The 14,227-nt window shown below is 38.7% G+C and overlaps 2 protein-coding genes across 2 annotated transcripts; one reads left to right on the plus strand and one right to left on the minus strand.

Annotated features, from left to right (window-relative positions):
- The first annotated feature begins 973 nt into the window (after nt 1–973).
- On the plus strand, nt 974–7,557 carry LOC143876565 (endoglucanase 8-like). Its single transcript, XM_077378276.1, has 7 exons — nt 974–1,247; nt 2,561–2,968; nt 4,580–4,672; nt 4,977–5,156; nt 5,305–5,419; nt 5,751–5,914; nt 7,001–7,557. The coding sequence occupies exons 1-7, from the start codon at nt 1,056–1,058 to the stop codon at nt 7,322–7,324; spliced, it is 1,476 nt and encodes a 491-aa protein (XP_077234391.1). The 5' UTR covers nt 974–1,055; the 3' UTR covers nt 7,325–7,557.
- A 2,017-nt stretch (nt 7,558–9,574) lies between these two features.
- On the minus strand, nt 9,575–14,227 carry SCO1 (Translation elongation factor EFG/EF2 protein). Its single transcript, XM_077379362.1, has 4 exons — nt 13,895–14,227; nt 11,153–12,567; nt 10,358–10,870; nt 9,575–9,919 (listed from the first exon to the last, which is right to left on the minus strand). Exons 1-4 carry the CDS (start codon nt 14,127–14,129, stop codon nt 9,752–9,754), a joined length of 2,331 nt encoding a protein of 776 aa, XP_077235477.1. The 5' UTR covers nt 14,130–14,227; the 3' UTR covers nt 9,575–9,751.

The raw sequence follows: 14,227 nt of genomic DNA on the forward strand, positions 1-14,227 counted from the left end.
AGAAAAAAAGAGCAGACGAGGGAAGACAGTGCAATAATTAATTTCTATTAATTGACTCAAATTCTAACTATAATAGTAGCTACCATGAACAGTGACTCCCTAGCCGTTTTTCACACAAGCCCTTCATGTATGCTCTCTCTCTCCAAATTCAAACGTAACAAACTCTTTCAAGTGGGCAAATGACTAAAACACCCCATACCTTGTCCTCCACCTGAAGGGGAAAATACCCGGTTCTTTATTATGAATATTGCTCACTTGAGATCATAGTACTAAACTCTAAACTCGACCGAGTTCACTTGACTCGTTAGTAGCAACTTGTCAAGTCTGAAAATTGAAAAACCCACTACACGATTCAAAACTTCTATTTAGTGTAAAATGAACCTAGACTATGGCTTGCTTCTTTTATGCATTTAAGTGTGAAAAATATAAGTACATGCACAAAATCTATTTACATTAATAAATTAATAAATGGACAATAGTTAAGACTCAAGAGAGTTATTTACGGCGAGTGGAGCGAAGGGATTGGATAGTTAATTTTATTCTTCTTACTAAGGAATATGTCCTCAAGTTCTTATTGAGTCAGCGTTTACTTGTTCGAGTTGACTCGGCTCGACTCACTTTCCGGTCTAGTTGATTTTTAGTTGAGACCTTCTAGGGACCGTCGCACAAGGCATTTCGCGGACTGGCTGTTGCGTGAGAGAGCAGCTACATAGGCTCACTTTTTGTCTCATTCATTCAATTCATCCCATGTGGCACCTCTGTCATACAACAGTAGGTCTGCGAAATGCCTTCTGGGTTGGTCCCTAGCAAATACCGTTTTAGTTTTGTAACTTTTCTCTAAAAAAGGAAATGCATTCACTTGATGGCATTTTAGTAACTCAAACCAGAAGAGGAAGAGACATCCCACTCCACTGATTCCTTTTGCTATATATGAGTAGATACATGCGTTTTGGTCTCTCTCTACACCACCTTCAAATCAATAGTCCCTTACTCCAAACGTTTCTCCGTTACAAAACAAACAGCAACCTCCTGAAAAAGAAAACCCAAGAGAGGAGATGAGGTTATTGGCAGTAGTTATAGTGCTTTTCTCTGCATTGGTAGGTGGAGAAAGCAGTAAACATGATTATGGTGATGCGCTTATGAAAAGCATTTTGTTCTTTGAAGGTCAGAGATCGGGAAGATTGCCTTCAAATCAGCGGATGAATTGGAGAAGAGATTCAGGACTCTCCGACGGGTATCAGCTCGGTGTGAGTTTTTGTTTCTCTATTTCCATTTCCATTTTTGAGTTCTTGATTGCTTCTTTTCCTCTCTTTTCGTTTGTGATGTAGAAGGAAGATCATTTGTTTTTTAGGTGGCCGTTTCAGTTTCCATGCAATTAGATTCATACCCATCTCTCTTCTAATGACATATATGTCCCTTCAATAATGCCTCGACTATGTTTTATTGGCATCATTCATTCACCTTAATTGGCGTTTTCTGATCGTCTCCTAGTTTAGCCCCCGGTCCGATGGATCAAAAGGATCAACGTTAATGGATAGGATTTGGGTTCAACAGTGGGATCCGAACAGTGTACATTGGATGTGTATCTTAAGGTCCGAAATTATTTTGGATTCGTGACCCATTTGGTAGGCAATTTTGTGGAAAGCCATTTCACTGCTGGCTTTTGCATGTGAGAATAGCCACACAGGTTGACTTTTTGGTACATTCTGTCTTATTCGCTGTTCTTTCATGCAAAAGCCAGCTGCGAAATGCCTGTGACACTGCCTAGCAAATCTCGTACAGAAATTACACTTCACATTTTGTTCATTTACATCTATTGATGAGGGTAATTTTGTAATATTTTAAAAACTACTCAAAACCTCATTTTGCCCGTGTAAGTGGTTTCTGCTTTGTTCCCTAGCAAATCCCTAATATTTTACTAGGAATGCTAAACGGAAGGGAGGGTACCTCATTGGATCCACGTCATCAAGGTCCAGTTATAACTCCTGTACTTATATATATATATATATATATATATATATATATATATATATATATATATATATATATATATATATTTTTTTTTCAGGGATTTGCTAGGGACCATCACATAAGGCAGTTCGCAGATGGCCTGTTTCATGTGAAACCAGCTACCTCAGATGAATAAGATAAAACCTGAGCTTATGTGGCTGATCTCACATGCAACAGCCCATCTGCGAAATGTTCTGCGATGGTCCCTAGCAAGTCCCACTTTTCAGTGGTATTCTAAATGCAATTTGCTGGCATGGATCCCTTGCAGTTGATTTTTTGTGCCGTTCATTTCCCATATTTTATTTTTTTAGAACTTTTGTTTCCATGACCATTCTCCTACCTCTTCAGTCATTTGTGTTTGGAAATGCCCGAATTAGGAATTGGAATTAGTATCTTATTCCAATTCCAATGTAAGCAGGAATTGGAATCAGTATCTTATTCCATCCAAACCGTTGGGCCCTACAGATAAATCTGTACCAATAGAAATATCCCCAGCTTACACATAAATAAAAAGTTATAATTTTGATTTTCAATCCACAAAATTTTGCAGGTGGACTTGGTGGGAGGCTACTACGATGCAGGGGACAACATAAAATTCGGTTTCCCTATGGCTTTCTCCACGACCGTGTTGTCGTGGAGCGTAATAGAATTTGGAGATTTGATGGGTGAGGAAGAAGGAAATGCAAAAGACGCAGTCCGATGGGCCACCGACTACTTTCTCAAGGCCACAAATGTCCCGGACAAGGTTTTTGTTCAAGTAGGTGACCCATATGCAGACCATAACTGTTGGGAGAGGGCCGAGGATATGGACACCCCTCGAACAGTCTATGCAGTTGATAGGGACCACCCCGGTTCAGAGGTTGCGGCCGAGACCGCTGCTGCTCTTGCTGCCACTTCGATGATCTTTGGAGTCACAGATCCTCTCTACTCACAAATCCTTGTTGAAAGGGCCGTCGAGGTAAAATTTTAAGGGTGATTCTTAATCCATTGCATGTGACATTTGTATTTGATCTGGATTGTTCATCTGGTGGGGCCCATCATGGATGTGTTCAAATACATGCAGATAGGATGATCCTAACCATCTGGTGGGGACTTTTGTCCATTGAATGTGGATTGATGCGAAATTTTATTTTTCGGGTGTCAATGGATCCAGACGGTCCGATGGATCATCCGAATCCAAACGTTAATGAACGGGATCTAAACATATGAATAGGATCCATGGCATATTTCGGATCATCAAATCTGGGATTCGAAAAAATTTGGATTGTGTATGGGCACACCACAGATACCCATTGGATAGTCACGATCCGAAATGGTTTACAAAATTACCCTCCAAATTTTGTTAATGCTAACCGTCTATGAAGGGTATTGTGGTCAAAACCTCTCTTATCACTTAATGAATCGGATGGGAATGCGATTTCACTCATTTCAGTCGTTTCATTTCATACTTTCACGAACAAAAAGAGAGAGGGGTTTTGTTCTTTATGCGTCATATTCTTTGATAATAGTTATACATTATATTTGTGTATGTAATTTTGATTAGTTTTATTGTTTACAAGCATTATTATACACATAGATTAATTTTTAATTTAGTTGAAGAAAATGCATAGAGACACACTAATAGTGGACTGCCATTCTATCTCTTTCTAAAAAAATAATTGTTTACTTAGCTTAATGGGACATAATAGGACACTCCGATGGGCGGTCCGAATTAAAATGGATCGTGATCAAAAGTAGGATCCGAAGAACAATCTGACTCCGACCCGACCGATAAGGAATTTGAATGGATCGTGACTGTGATATATGTGGATCCGACCCGAAGTGGATCTGTTGACACCCCTTTCCTGTTCAAATACCTTTATTAGATGATTGGGACCACCTTCGTACTTTGAATATTTTTACAAAAATGCCCTTATCAATTTCAAAAATACCTCTTGTAAGTTGAGGACCATCCACTTGACATTTGAACTTTATGTCTGTTAATCGATAGCATAGGCTATTATATGATATGCGGGTAATTCAGAGAAATACCAGGGGAGCAAAATGAGCAACCCCTTTGATGGTCCAAACCCTAATTAGAGAAAGATATTATGATGAGTGGAGAGAGAGGGTAGAGAGAGAAAGAGAGAACACCCTTTTCAAGACAAGATTTTGCTGATGTCAGCAAGAAAAAGCTGATGTGACCACTAAACCTTTACCCACATAAATCCTGGGAACAAAAAAAACCCAGCAACCAAATAGAGCATAAACCATTCAGCAAGAAAGTCTTCCCTGTTCAGACGTTCAGGATCATTGGATCAAGGGGATGTTTACATATGGCCCATCCATAGCTGGGCCATTGGTTGAGATGTTTGGATTATTAGATACATTTTTCCCAACTAGTACAAAAACATGCCCATCCATCATAAAACAGCCCTGCTTAAGTGCTAATAGATATCGTAACTAAGGAAAAAAAATTTAAGGTTCACTTCATTTTGTTAGTAGTTAAATCTGTATTGTTGTTAATTTTAGTCTATTTTTATTGCTCATACCTCTTAGTCTAATATCTCTCTTCGTTTGTGTATTTCAGGTATTTGATTTTGCAGATAGGTACCAGGGATCATATAACGAGAGTCTTGGAACAGCAGTTTGCCCTTTCTATTGCGACTTCAGTGGTTACAAGGTATTAACCATAGTACTATAACTCACCGAGTCAACTCAAAACTCGTCGAGTTTAACCATATAACAAGTTGACTCAGCAGCAACTCGACATGTATGAAAAAACAAAAAACCTGAAATACACATTCGAGTTGAGTCACCAGATTTACTCATTCGAGTGGAGTTGAGTTCTAGTTTTTAAATTGTGGTATCAAGAGATATCTGAGCCCACTTGAGGGAATGTGTGTGCAACTATGCACCATTTTTTGTTTATAGTCATGGTTCTATGTTTATATATTGAGTAGAAAATTTCGTGTGGGTTGTGGCAGGATGAACTGTTGTGGGCAGCTGCATGGTTGCACAAGGCTACCAATAACAAATATTACTGGAATTACCTTATGGCGAATCTTTACACACTGAAACACAGTGCCAAATTTAATGGAGGTGAGAACTTCGGCGAATTCGGGTGGGACGATAAGCACGCCGGCCTCAACGTCCTCGTCTCCAACGTAAGCCCATAAACCCAATGTTGCATCTTTCAATTTTCACAGTAAAATTGTGCTCACATTTTCTAAATATGGAAGCAGTAAAGGCAAAATAGCAGCATATACAGAGTGTTTGGTGTATATCTTTCTGATTTTCTCGCCATTACTGCAGGAATTGCCTATGATGGATGGTGCCTATGGCTCCAATCCCTTCCATACGGATGCAGACAAATTCGTGTGCACTGTACTGCCTGAATCACCTACTAAATCTGTCAACTACTCACAAGGTTCTCCAAACCAATAAACCAGCTTTCTATTGATTCGAGAGGAACAAATGAATAATAGAATGGAGCGCCCTTGCAAAAATCAGCTTCAAGGGCGCCCTTATTGGTTGATTTTTGCAAAGTCAACACGGTTTCCACATTTTTAGGGGCCGTCCACTTTTTTTGGAGCCACACATTGCAGAAATTAACCAATAGGGGAGCCCTTGAAGCTGATTTTTGCAAGGGCACCTTTCATTCTATCATTCCTCTTGATTCAAACATGTCACAATGCACAATTCAAGTCTATCTTACTTGCAAATGTGGCACTAAGGCCATTTGTAAATGGATATCTCAGGGGGGCTTCTATTCAAACCGGGAGGAAGCAACATGCAGCACACTACAGCTCTTTCCTTTCTCCTTATAGTTTACGCTCGTATTCTTGCCCGTGCCAATAAAGACGTTCAGTGCGGCAACATAGTGGCCACTCCATCCAGGCTCATTGAGGTCGCCAAAGGCCAGGTATATAGAAAATAACACTACGAGATACAGTACAAATTAGTGAACAAATGATATAATTTTATCTTAAAATTATCCAAATAGGATAGCCAATCCTAGCTAGGATTAGCTTATGCAAGATGCAAATGAATAGTCCCATTGTATTACACCCAAATGGCTAAGCCATCTTCGCCACCTCTATCTCAGCCTTCCTCTCTTCTCCTCTTCCTCCTTGAAACCAAAACTTCCTCCTCTTTTCCCCATCCCTTTTTGAAACCCAGTGCTGCTAAGGAGACCCACATGGTACTAGGAGGGGTAGTTTTGCCATTTTGAGAAAACAGGGAAAAACGGAAGAAGTTGTTGTTAATGTGTGAAGAGGCTATTTGTTCGGTTCCATTCTGGGTTCCCAACTCTGTTTAGAGGTGCAACTTGGGTCGAGTCGGATTGAGCTTTTGGTAAAAAATGAATTGGAATCAACCCGAACCCGACCTGATTTTAAGGTAAAAGCTCAACCCGAATTACCAATCGACCCGAGTTGCACCCCTAACTCTGTTACCATATCATTAATCCTCTTCAAATTGTTTGAAATGAGACCTAAGCCTTCTTTTACAGAAAATTAAAATATATGAATGTACTTTTTCACATAGAAACACCATTTCATAAAATCTTGTCTTCAGAAGAAAACAAGGAAGATGATATTTTCACCCCCTCTGCAGTACGCATTCGCCCCCTGATAACATGAACAGTGCCCAACATTAACGCTTTTTGACGTCAAATCACATTAACAAGGGTGTGAATGCGTACTGCAGGCGGTTGAAAATATCATCGCCCTAAAACAAGTATATTTTGAAAATGTCACATCATTGCCTCTTCTCTTCTCTATGGTCCCCGGCCTTGTGTGACTAAAGACTAACATGTCGAAGATAGCTATCCCCATTCCAAACAATCCCAAAAGGATCACTTGATCAAATGGGCTCGCTTAGTATCACTGTGATTCTACGTTGATAAGGTTAATCAATAATTGGCATATGAACTACCTTTTTTAATATATTGAACTGTTTCTGTCTTCCAAAATAATGATAGAGATGAAGATTTGGAATTTGGGTGCAGGTGGATTACATTCTAGGTGACAATCCATTGAGTATGTCTTACATGGTGGGATTTGGCACCAAATTTCCCCAAAGAATACACCATCGAGGCTCTTCTCTGCCTTCCATCACTCAACACCCCGCCCACATTGAATGCAAAGAGGGCACTCCTTACTACTTGACACCAAACCCTAACCCTAACTTGTTGATAGGGGCTGTGGTTGGTGGGCCCAATATCACCGATGGCTATCCTGATTCCCGAGCTTTCTTTATAGAATCAGAACCCACCACGTACATAAATGCGCCTCTCGTCGGCCTCTTGGCCTACTTCAAATCTCATTCATAATCTTTTGAATCTTGATTAGAGTACAATCAAATAATTTCATACCAACACATGTTAGTCTGATACTGTCACTAGATAAATAGAACCTTCTATTTTTTCTCTTATTTTTTTACCGGTGGAAAAGTTTTAATATGAGAAGGATCTTTGTGTTGTCGTGTTGAAGTCAGAGTTCTCACATTTGTTTTTAATAAAATCGACATTTGTTTGTAATGAAATCTTACCCCTATCTTATTCAACTTGGAATATTATAATTGTGTGTGAGAATTGTAGTGACGAATCGTAGTAAAGGAAGATTACCAGGGGTTCAAAATATTGATTTTTTTTTAATGGCGGGTTCAAAATATTGATCTAAACAAGCTATTTATATTAGAGGATTTCGTAGCCATGGTTTTAAATTTCGGATTTCGGTTGAAATTTTGGTTTTTCCAAAATTTGAGCCAAAAAATCTGTTTTTTTTTAAAAAAATTAATTTAATATTTCACCGAAATTTCGACGGAATGAATAAAATATTGATTTCTGTTTTTGTACCAGATTTCGACCGAAATTTCAAAAATTTAAATTTCGAAATTTCAAGGTCCAAACCGGTACCGAAACCGAAATTTTAAACCTTGTTCATAGCAATATGTTATGCATCGGTTGATGTTTACTATTTGCAAAACTTAATTGTTTGGCATAAGCCCATTTTTCAAAAAAAAAAAAAAAAAAAAGAAGGTTTCATTGATAAGGCACATGATTACATGTAGATGATCGCTAATAGACCATGATTTAACTGAGTAAAAGATGATCAATTTATCAAAAGAATTTTGTACCTACGCCACTAGGACATTCATATCTATACATCTATTAAGAAGTCGAATGAAGATTTTTTTTTTTTTTTTTTTTGAAAGATAAAAGCTTAAGAAGCCAGATGAAGATGGATGAGTGAAATAGAAGATAGATGTATATGAGAGCTTAGGAAAGAGAATAATAAATTAGGTTATTTCTTTTCTTGCAAGAAGTGAAGCTCTAAATATATTTTTATAAACACAAATCACCTTTTCCTAATCTCAATTAGAATTTTATTAAAAAATAACTTTTAATCACAGTCAAATGGAGATTTTTTATAATAACTCTACTCCGAAAGTCTCTACACTTTAATTATTAATTAACTGTTTTATTTTTTTTGATATTAGGGTTGAATCATTAGCGAATAATTTATCTCGATTAAACATCTAACTCCACTCTCATATACTGAGACCTAGGGCTGCAACTCGGGTCGGGCGGGTCGGGTTTTGGAGAACCCAACCCTACTCGAGAAATATCTCGGGTCGAGTTTTTTCACGTTGATGCAATTTTTTAAGGAAAACTCTTGTTTGGCAAAGCAACTCAACTCTTAGAAGCAGAAATTACACTCACATTACATTTGAATCAAACAATGATGTAATTACATTCACAATACACTTGAATCAAACAATGCTGTAATCAAACAATGTTGTAATTACAATCAAACAATGCTGAATCAAACACTTGAATCAAAACTCATAGAAGCAGAAATTACGCTCACATACTATAACAGTGGGTGCGTGGGTTTTCACTTTTAACTTTTAACTAACAATAGAAAAAAAAGTACATGCTATAACTTATGTAACTCGGGTCGGGTCGGCCCCCTTCAAACCCGGCTCGACCCGAGATTCATGCGGGCTTTTGGATGCTCAACCCGGCTCGACCCGAAACCCATGAATCCTGAACCCAACCCTGGCTATTTTCGGGTCAGGTCGATGCGGGTCGGGTAAAACCCGGCTCGAGTTGCAGCCCTACTGAGACCTACATCTTGTACTATTAGTGACTAATTTCATCCTTTGCTTTTGATGTGTACTTGTAAGTCCCTTTTCTCCTAATTAATTCCAACTTCTCCTATAAAAAATAGCCTAAACAACGAACATAATAGGACACAGTTGATCATCCAACACTTGACCCAGCTTGATTCTTATTACAATTTCGTCGTATTTTCACCATTCCATAGCTCCATCGATTGCAAATTTGCAACTACCTTTCTATTTCGTAGGCATTCAAGTACTTTCAAGCTCACTCTGGAAAGGCTCCGCCCATTAGATTTGCGAATTTGCTATCCAATATAAACACCTATTTCCTTTTCTGTTTATGCCATTTCCATCATGCGCCCTAACTGGTTCATTTAAACACCATTAGTCCATTAGTAGTTGAAAACCAATGCAAATGCGTTCCAGACGACCCAGTCCATGAAATTCAAATTCAGGTCACTAATTGCAACTTAATCTTATCGCTCAAAAAAGTTTTACTTACACTTGCAGTATATAGAATGAGTACAAACTGTAACTATCTTGCACCTCAATCTCCAATGGAAAAAAAAAATTCAAAACATCAACATCCCCCAGCCTACTATCTCCAGTGCTGCTGGAATCGGAATCGAAATTAAGCAGCAACTGCTTCCTCTTTTGCAGCGAGCTGGTTCTGAATGTGTTGCGGGACAACATCGAACTTGGCCAGTTGCATGATGTAAGATGCACGCCCTTTTGTCATCCCTCGGAGTGTACTCACATACTGAAACATTTCCGCCAACGGTACCAATGCATCGACCACCTGCATTACTCCTAAAATGAGTATCGTTCGTTGATTTATCATCAAGATTTATGAGTAGCTAGGTTGTAATACTAATAATAAGTTCTATGATGGTAAGGAATGCCTGTAGATATGGAAAAGACAACCAAAAAATGTTCAAATTCCTGTGTTCCTATCATATGGAGTCAAGTTAGTTAATCATTTGAAGGATTAGTAGGATCTGATTGCATTCCAATGTTGTTGCTTATACAAAGATCAACTTATGACTTTGACTTTGGACTGCCTTGAGCTGGTTTTGTTATCGTCCTTGCTTTGAGGCTTTGTTCAGGACCTAAAACTATGGATTGTGATTTGTGACTCCCCCATATCCTGATTTTTGATGTAGTTCTACTTCTTATGGCAAAGATGATAAAAAAAGAAATGTCATAGACACGGGGATGAAAGAGATAGTTTATATACCTTCAGACCACCAGGTTTATCGCCAAAGTTGTTGATCTGGCCTCTTCTGGAGTTGAGATCGCCAATAACATCACCCAAGTGTTCTTCGGGCGTGACAACTTCAACTTTCATAATGGGTTCTAGCATTCTTGGGGCTGCTTTTTTCATACCCTCCCGGAAAGCACCACGTGCTGCGAGCTGGAATGCCAACACACTCGAGTCGACATCATGATAGGAACCATCAACCAAAACAGCACGGACATCAACAACAGGATAGCCAGCAAGCACACCATTGCCCATGCATTCTTCCAATCCTTTCATTACCCCCGGGATATATTCTTTTGGAACAGCTCCTCCCTTTATGGCACTCTTGAATTCGTATCCAGTCCCTGCCTCCATGGGCTCAAACCTCACTGTGATGTCTGCAAACTGACCCTGTCCCCCTGACTGTTTCTTGTGAATGTATTTCACTTCAGAGATTCTAGAGATACTTTCACGGTAGTTCACTTGCGGAGCACCCACATTTGCTTCTACCTGTGGATCAAGAAAATGTAAGTGGAACGATTGAGATCAAACAAAGCTGTTTCATCTGATTAATGAAATAATTATCTGAAAAAATGAAATGTGATAATATACGTGCTCTTGCCCTTGCTTATGAACTAACAAACTGGATCTTTTAAGAAACAAAAATCACAAAAAAAATCCTCTAACAGTGGGAAAGGACACTATAAGACCATCTAAACGGAAAAAGGAACGCCAATTTAAAGAATAAATTAATAATCAAAAGAAACCAGGATTTAGTCAAGAAAATTAAACCTTGAATTCCCTCTTCAGTCGATCTACAATGATCTCAAGATGCAGCTCCCCCATCCCTTCGATAACTGTCTGGTTGATCTCCTCATCTCTTGAGAAGTGAAAAGATGGGTCTTCTTGAGCAAGCTTGATCAATCCAACAGCCATCTTATCAACATCGGCTTTTGTCTTGGGTTCTATTGCGACCTTAATAACAGGATCAGGAAAGTCCATCCTCTCGAGCACAATAGGCTTCTCCGGATCACACAGTGTTTCACCTGTTATTGTATCTTTTAAACCGGCAAGAGCAACTATATCACCAGTTAAAGCTACCTTTACATCCTCCCTACTGTTAGCGTGCATCTCTAAAAGTCTCCCAATTCTCTCTTTCTTCCCTTTGTTCGCATTTAGTACATAAGAACCTGCAGTTAATTTACCCGCATACACTCTCACAAATGTAAGAGAACCCACAAATGGATCACTCATAATCTTGAAAGCTAGTCCAGCAAACGGTTCATCATCGTTTGGAATTCTGTCAATGGCTATTTCTGGGTTCTCAGGATCACTTCCTTTCATTGGTGGCAACTCAAGTGGCGAAGGAAGATAATCCACAACAGCATCAAGCAATGGCTGGACGCCCTTGTTTTTAAATGCCGAGCCACATAAAACCGGTACAAAATTTCCTGAAATGGTACCCTTTCTAATTAATTTCTTGATGGTATCCTCATCTGGTTCCACTCCTTCCAGGTAGTCCTCCATGGCTTTATCGTCTAAATCAATCACAGTTTCAATCATCTGTGTTCTGTAGTCTTGAGCAATATCTTGTAGATCAGCCGGTATCTCATTGTATACAAATTTTGCACCTAATTCTTCTCCTGACCAGATAATAGCTTTCATTTTCAAAAGATCAATAACACCTTGAAAATTATCTTCTGCACCAACAGGTATCTGAAGCACAAGAGGTTTAGCACCCAAGTTTGTGACTATCATATCCCTCGTCCTGAAAAAATTTGCCCCAAGACGATCCATCTTATTAACAAAGCATATCCTAGGAACTCCATATTTATCAGCTTGTCTCCAAACAGTTTCAGACTGTGGTTCAACCCCAGCCACACTATCAAACAGGCATATAGCACCATCTAATACTCTGAGAGCTCGCTCCACTTCAAGTGTGAAGTCAACATGGCCAGGAGTGTCAATAATGTTAATCCTATGGTTGTTCCAAAAGGTGGTTGTGGCAGCAGATGTTATAGTAATGCCTCTTTCTTGTTCCTGTTCCATCCAGTCCATTGTAGCAGTTCCTTCATGGACCTCACCTATCTTATAATTCCTTCCGGTGTAGTAGAGAATCCGCTCCGTTGTAGTTGTCTTTCCTGCATCTATGTGGGCCATAATTCCGATATTGCGATAATCCTTCAGTGGTATCTGCCGCTTTGTCTCTGGCAGAAAATGAAGCAGAAATTCGTATATGCTGTGTAAGATACTTAGCCAATATTTCAGAGATTGCATTTAAATACACATGTAATTTTATCGCATTTGAATACACATGATTTTCATTAGTTGTTCACATACATAGCAAGATTAGTGAAAAAAGACTGTAAGGCAACATGCAGATGTACAAATATGCATCTGCATCCCTGATAAAAATACAATTACTGTTATATGCTTATTAAACTTGTCAAATCATTCATGAACATTGAATAAAAAATACAATTACTGTTATATGCTTATTAAACTTGTCAAATCATTCATGAACATTGAATAAAAAAACCAATGTTTTGAAATGTGGATGCGGGTCAAAACACGGCCAAAGCAAATCCTAGTTGACTCGGCATGATGCAGTCAAGTACTTGGTTGACGTGATCATAACTCGGGAGAGCCAAAGGAGTTTTGACCGACTTTGTACTGTAAAACGAGGACTCGGACCAGAAAGTGGCCAAGGTAAACGGGAGTGAACTTGGGGGAGTCCACGACGACAAGAGGGAGTTTTGAAACTATGAAAAAAACTGAACAGAAAATGATAATGAATTTGAATCCAGTGCTCGATGAGAAGTCCCATAGCAAGACGACTGACCCAATTGATAGATTTCCAGCTGAGCACAATACAATGCTTGCAACTTCTATTTTTGATGAAACATATGATGGTTATCATGCTGTATCTAACTTCTTATTAACATGTCACATGGTTGATATAACATTTTAACGCTGGAGCTTATATAAATTTGACTGCTACCATGGACTATAGATTCAATTAGTAGTTATTGGGCTATTTAAGATTGGGGCAACCTGCAATTTATATTCTAATGTCTGATATTAGGAGCATGGTCTGGCCAAAAAAACACCCCCTCCTCTGTTCCCATTTCAGTTTTTGATAAAATCTCAACGATTACTTGTCCCCCTGGCTACAATCTTAGATTTATTTCTTACTATTTACCTTTTATCGACTTACAGAAGGCTTGTCTATGCCTATTCAAATGAGAATAACTTGCTTTTAGTTCTTCGTATTAAAAACTTCAATTTACCAATGAACGGACTAATAAACGTGTTTTAAGGCAGAATTCATTCACCGGAAATCAAAGAGTTAATCCTTGATAATTTACGATAATTTTCCAATTCCTAATAGGAAAACTCTTAAAATTTTCGACAAACCCAGATAATAAAACTCGAATTAAATTCAAAGTCATAAACAAACAAAAGTACAAAACCCTAGATTAATTTTAAAAGTTACAAAACCAGCTAGCCACTAAAATTAAATAAAAAGCTAACCTTCTGCTACAGCCATGGAGACTACAGAAAACCTTCCTTTTCGTTCATGAGAAATCGAAGCTTTCGATTTCGATTTCAGACGAATATTACCAAATATATCGGATATGGAAGATGGGCCGAAACATTTCAATCCTAGGAACCGATTCGAAGGCAATTGAAAGGGCCTTCGAGAGCCACCAAAGTTACGAACCGCGGTACCTGATGAGTCCGATATTCTAACGGATTCTGCCGCCATTTTTTTCTTCACTTCTTTTCTCTGCTCTCTCTCTCTCTCTCTACTCTTCCGCTACTGGGGATAAATGGATTTTGGCCTCCGCTCGTTAGAATAAGGAT

Source organism: Tasmannia lanceolata, unplaced genomic scaffold, assembly GCF_043159265.1.
Source record: "Tasmannia lanceolata isolate RefF3 unplaced genomic scaffold, GAP_Taslan_0.1 ptg000005l, whole genome shotgun sequence".
NCBI lineage: Eukaryota > Viridiplantae > Streptophyta > Magnoliopsida > Canellales > Winteraceae > Tasmannia > Tasmannia lanceolata.

Coding starts and splice junctions, on each gene's coding strand:
- LOC143876565 (XM_077378276.1), top strand. CDS start 1,056: ATGAGGTTATTGGCAGTAGTTATAGTGCTTTTCTCTGCATTGGTAGGT. Junction 2,969..4,579: donor TTGTTGAAAGGGCCGTCGAG/GTAAAATTTTAA, acceptor TGTGTATTTCAG/GTATTTGATTTTGCAGATAG. Junction 5,420..5,750: donor ATCTGTCAACTACTCACAAG/GTTCTCCAAACC, acceptor TGGATATCTCAG/GGGGGCTTCTATTCAAACCG.
- SCO1 (XM_077379362.1), bottom strand. CDS start 14,129: ATGGCGGCAGAATCCGTTAGAATATCGGACTCATCAGGTACCGCGGTT. Junction 12,568..13,894: donor CTCCATGGCTGTAGCAGAAG/GTTAGCTTTTTA, acceptor ATTTTCTGCCAG/AGACAAAGCGGCAGATACCA. Junction 9,920..10,357: donor ATAAACCTGGTGGTCTGAAG/GTATATAAACTA, acceptor GGAGTAATGCAG/GTGGTCGATGCATTGGTACC.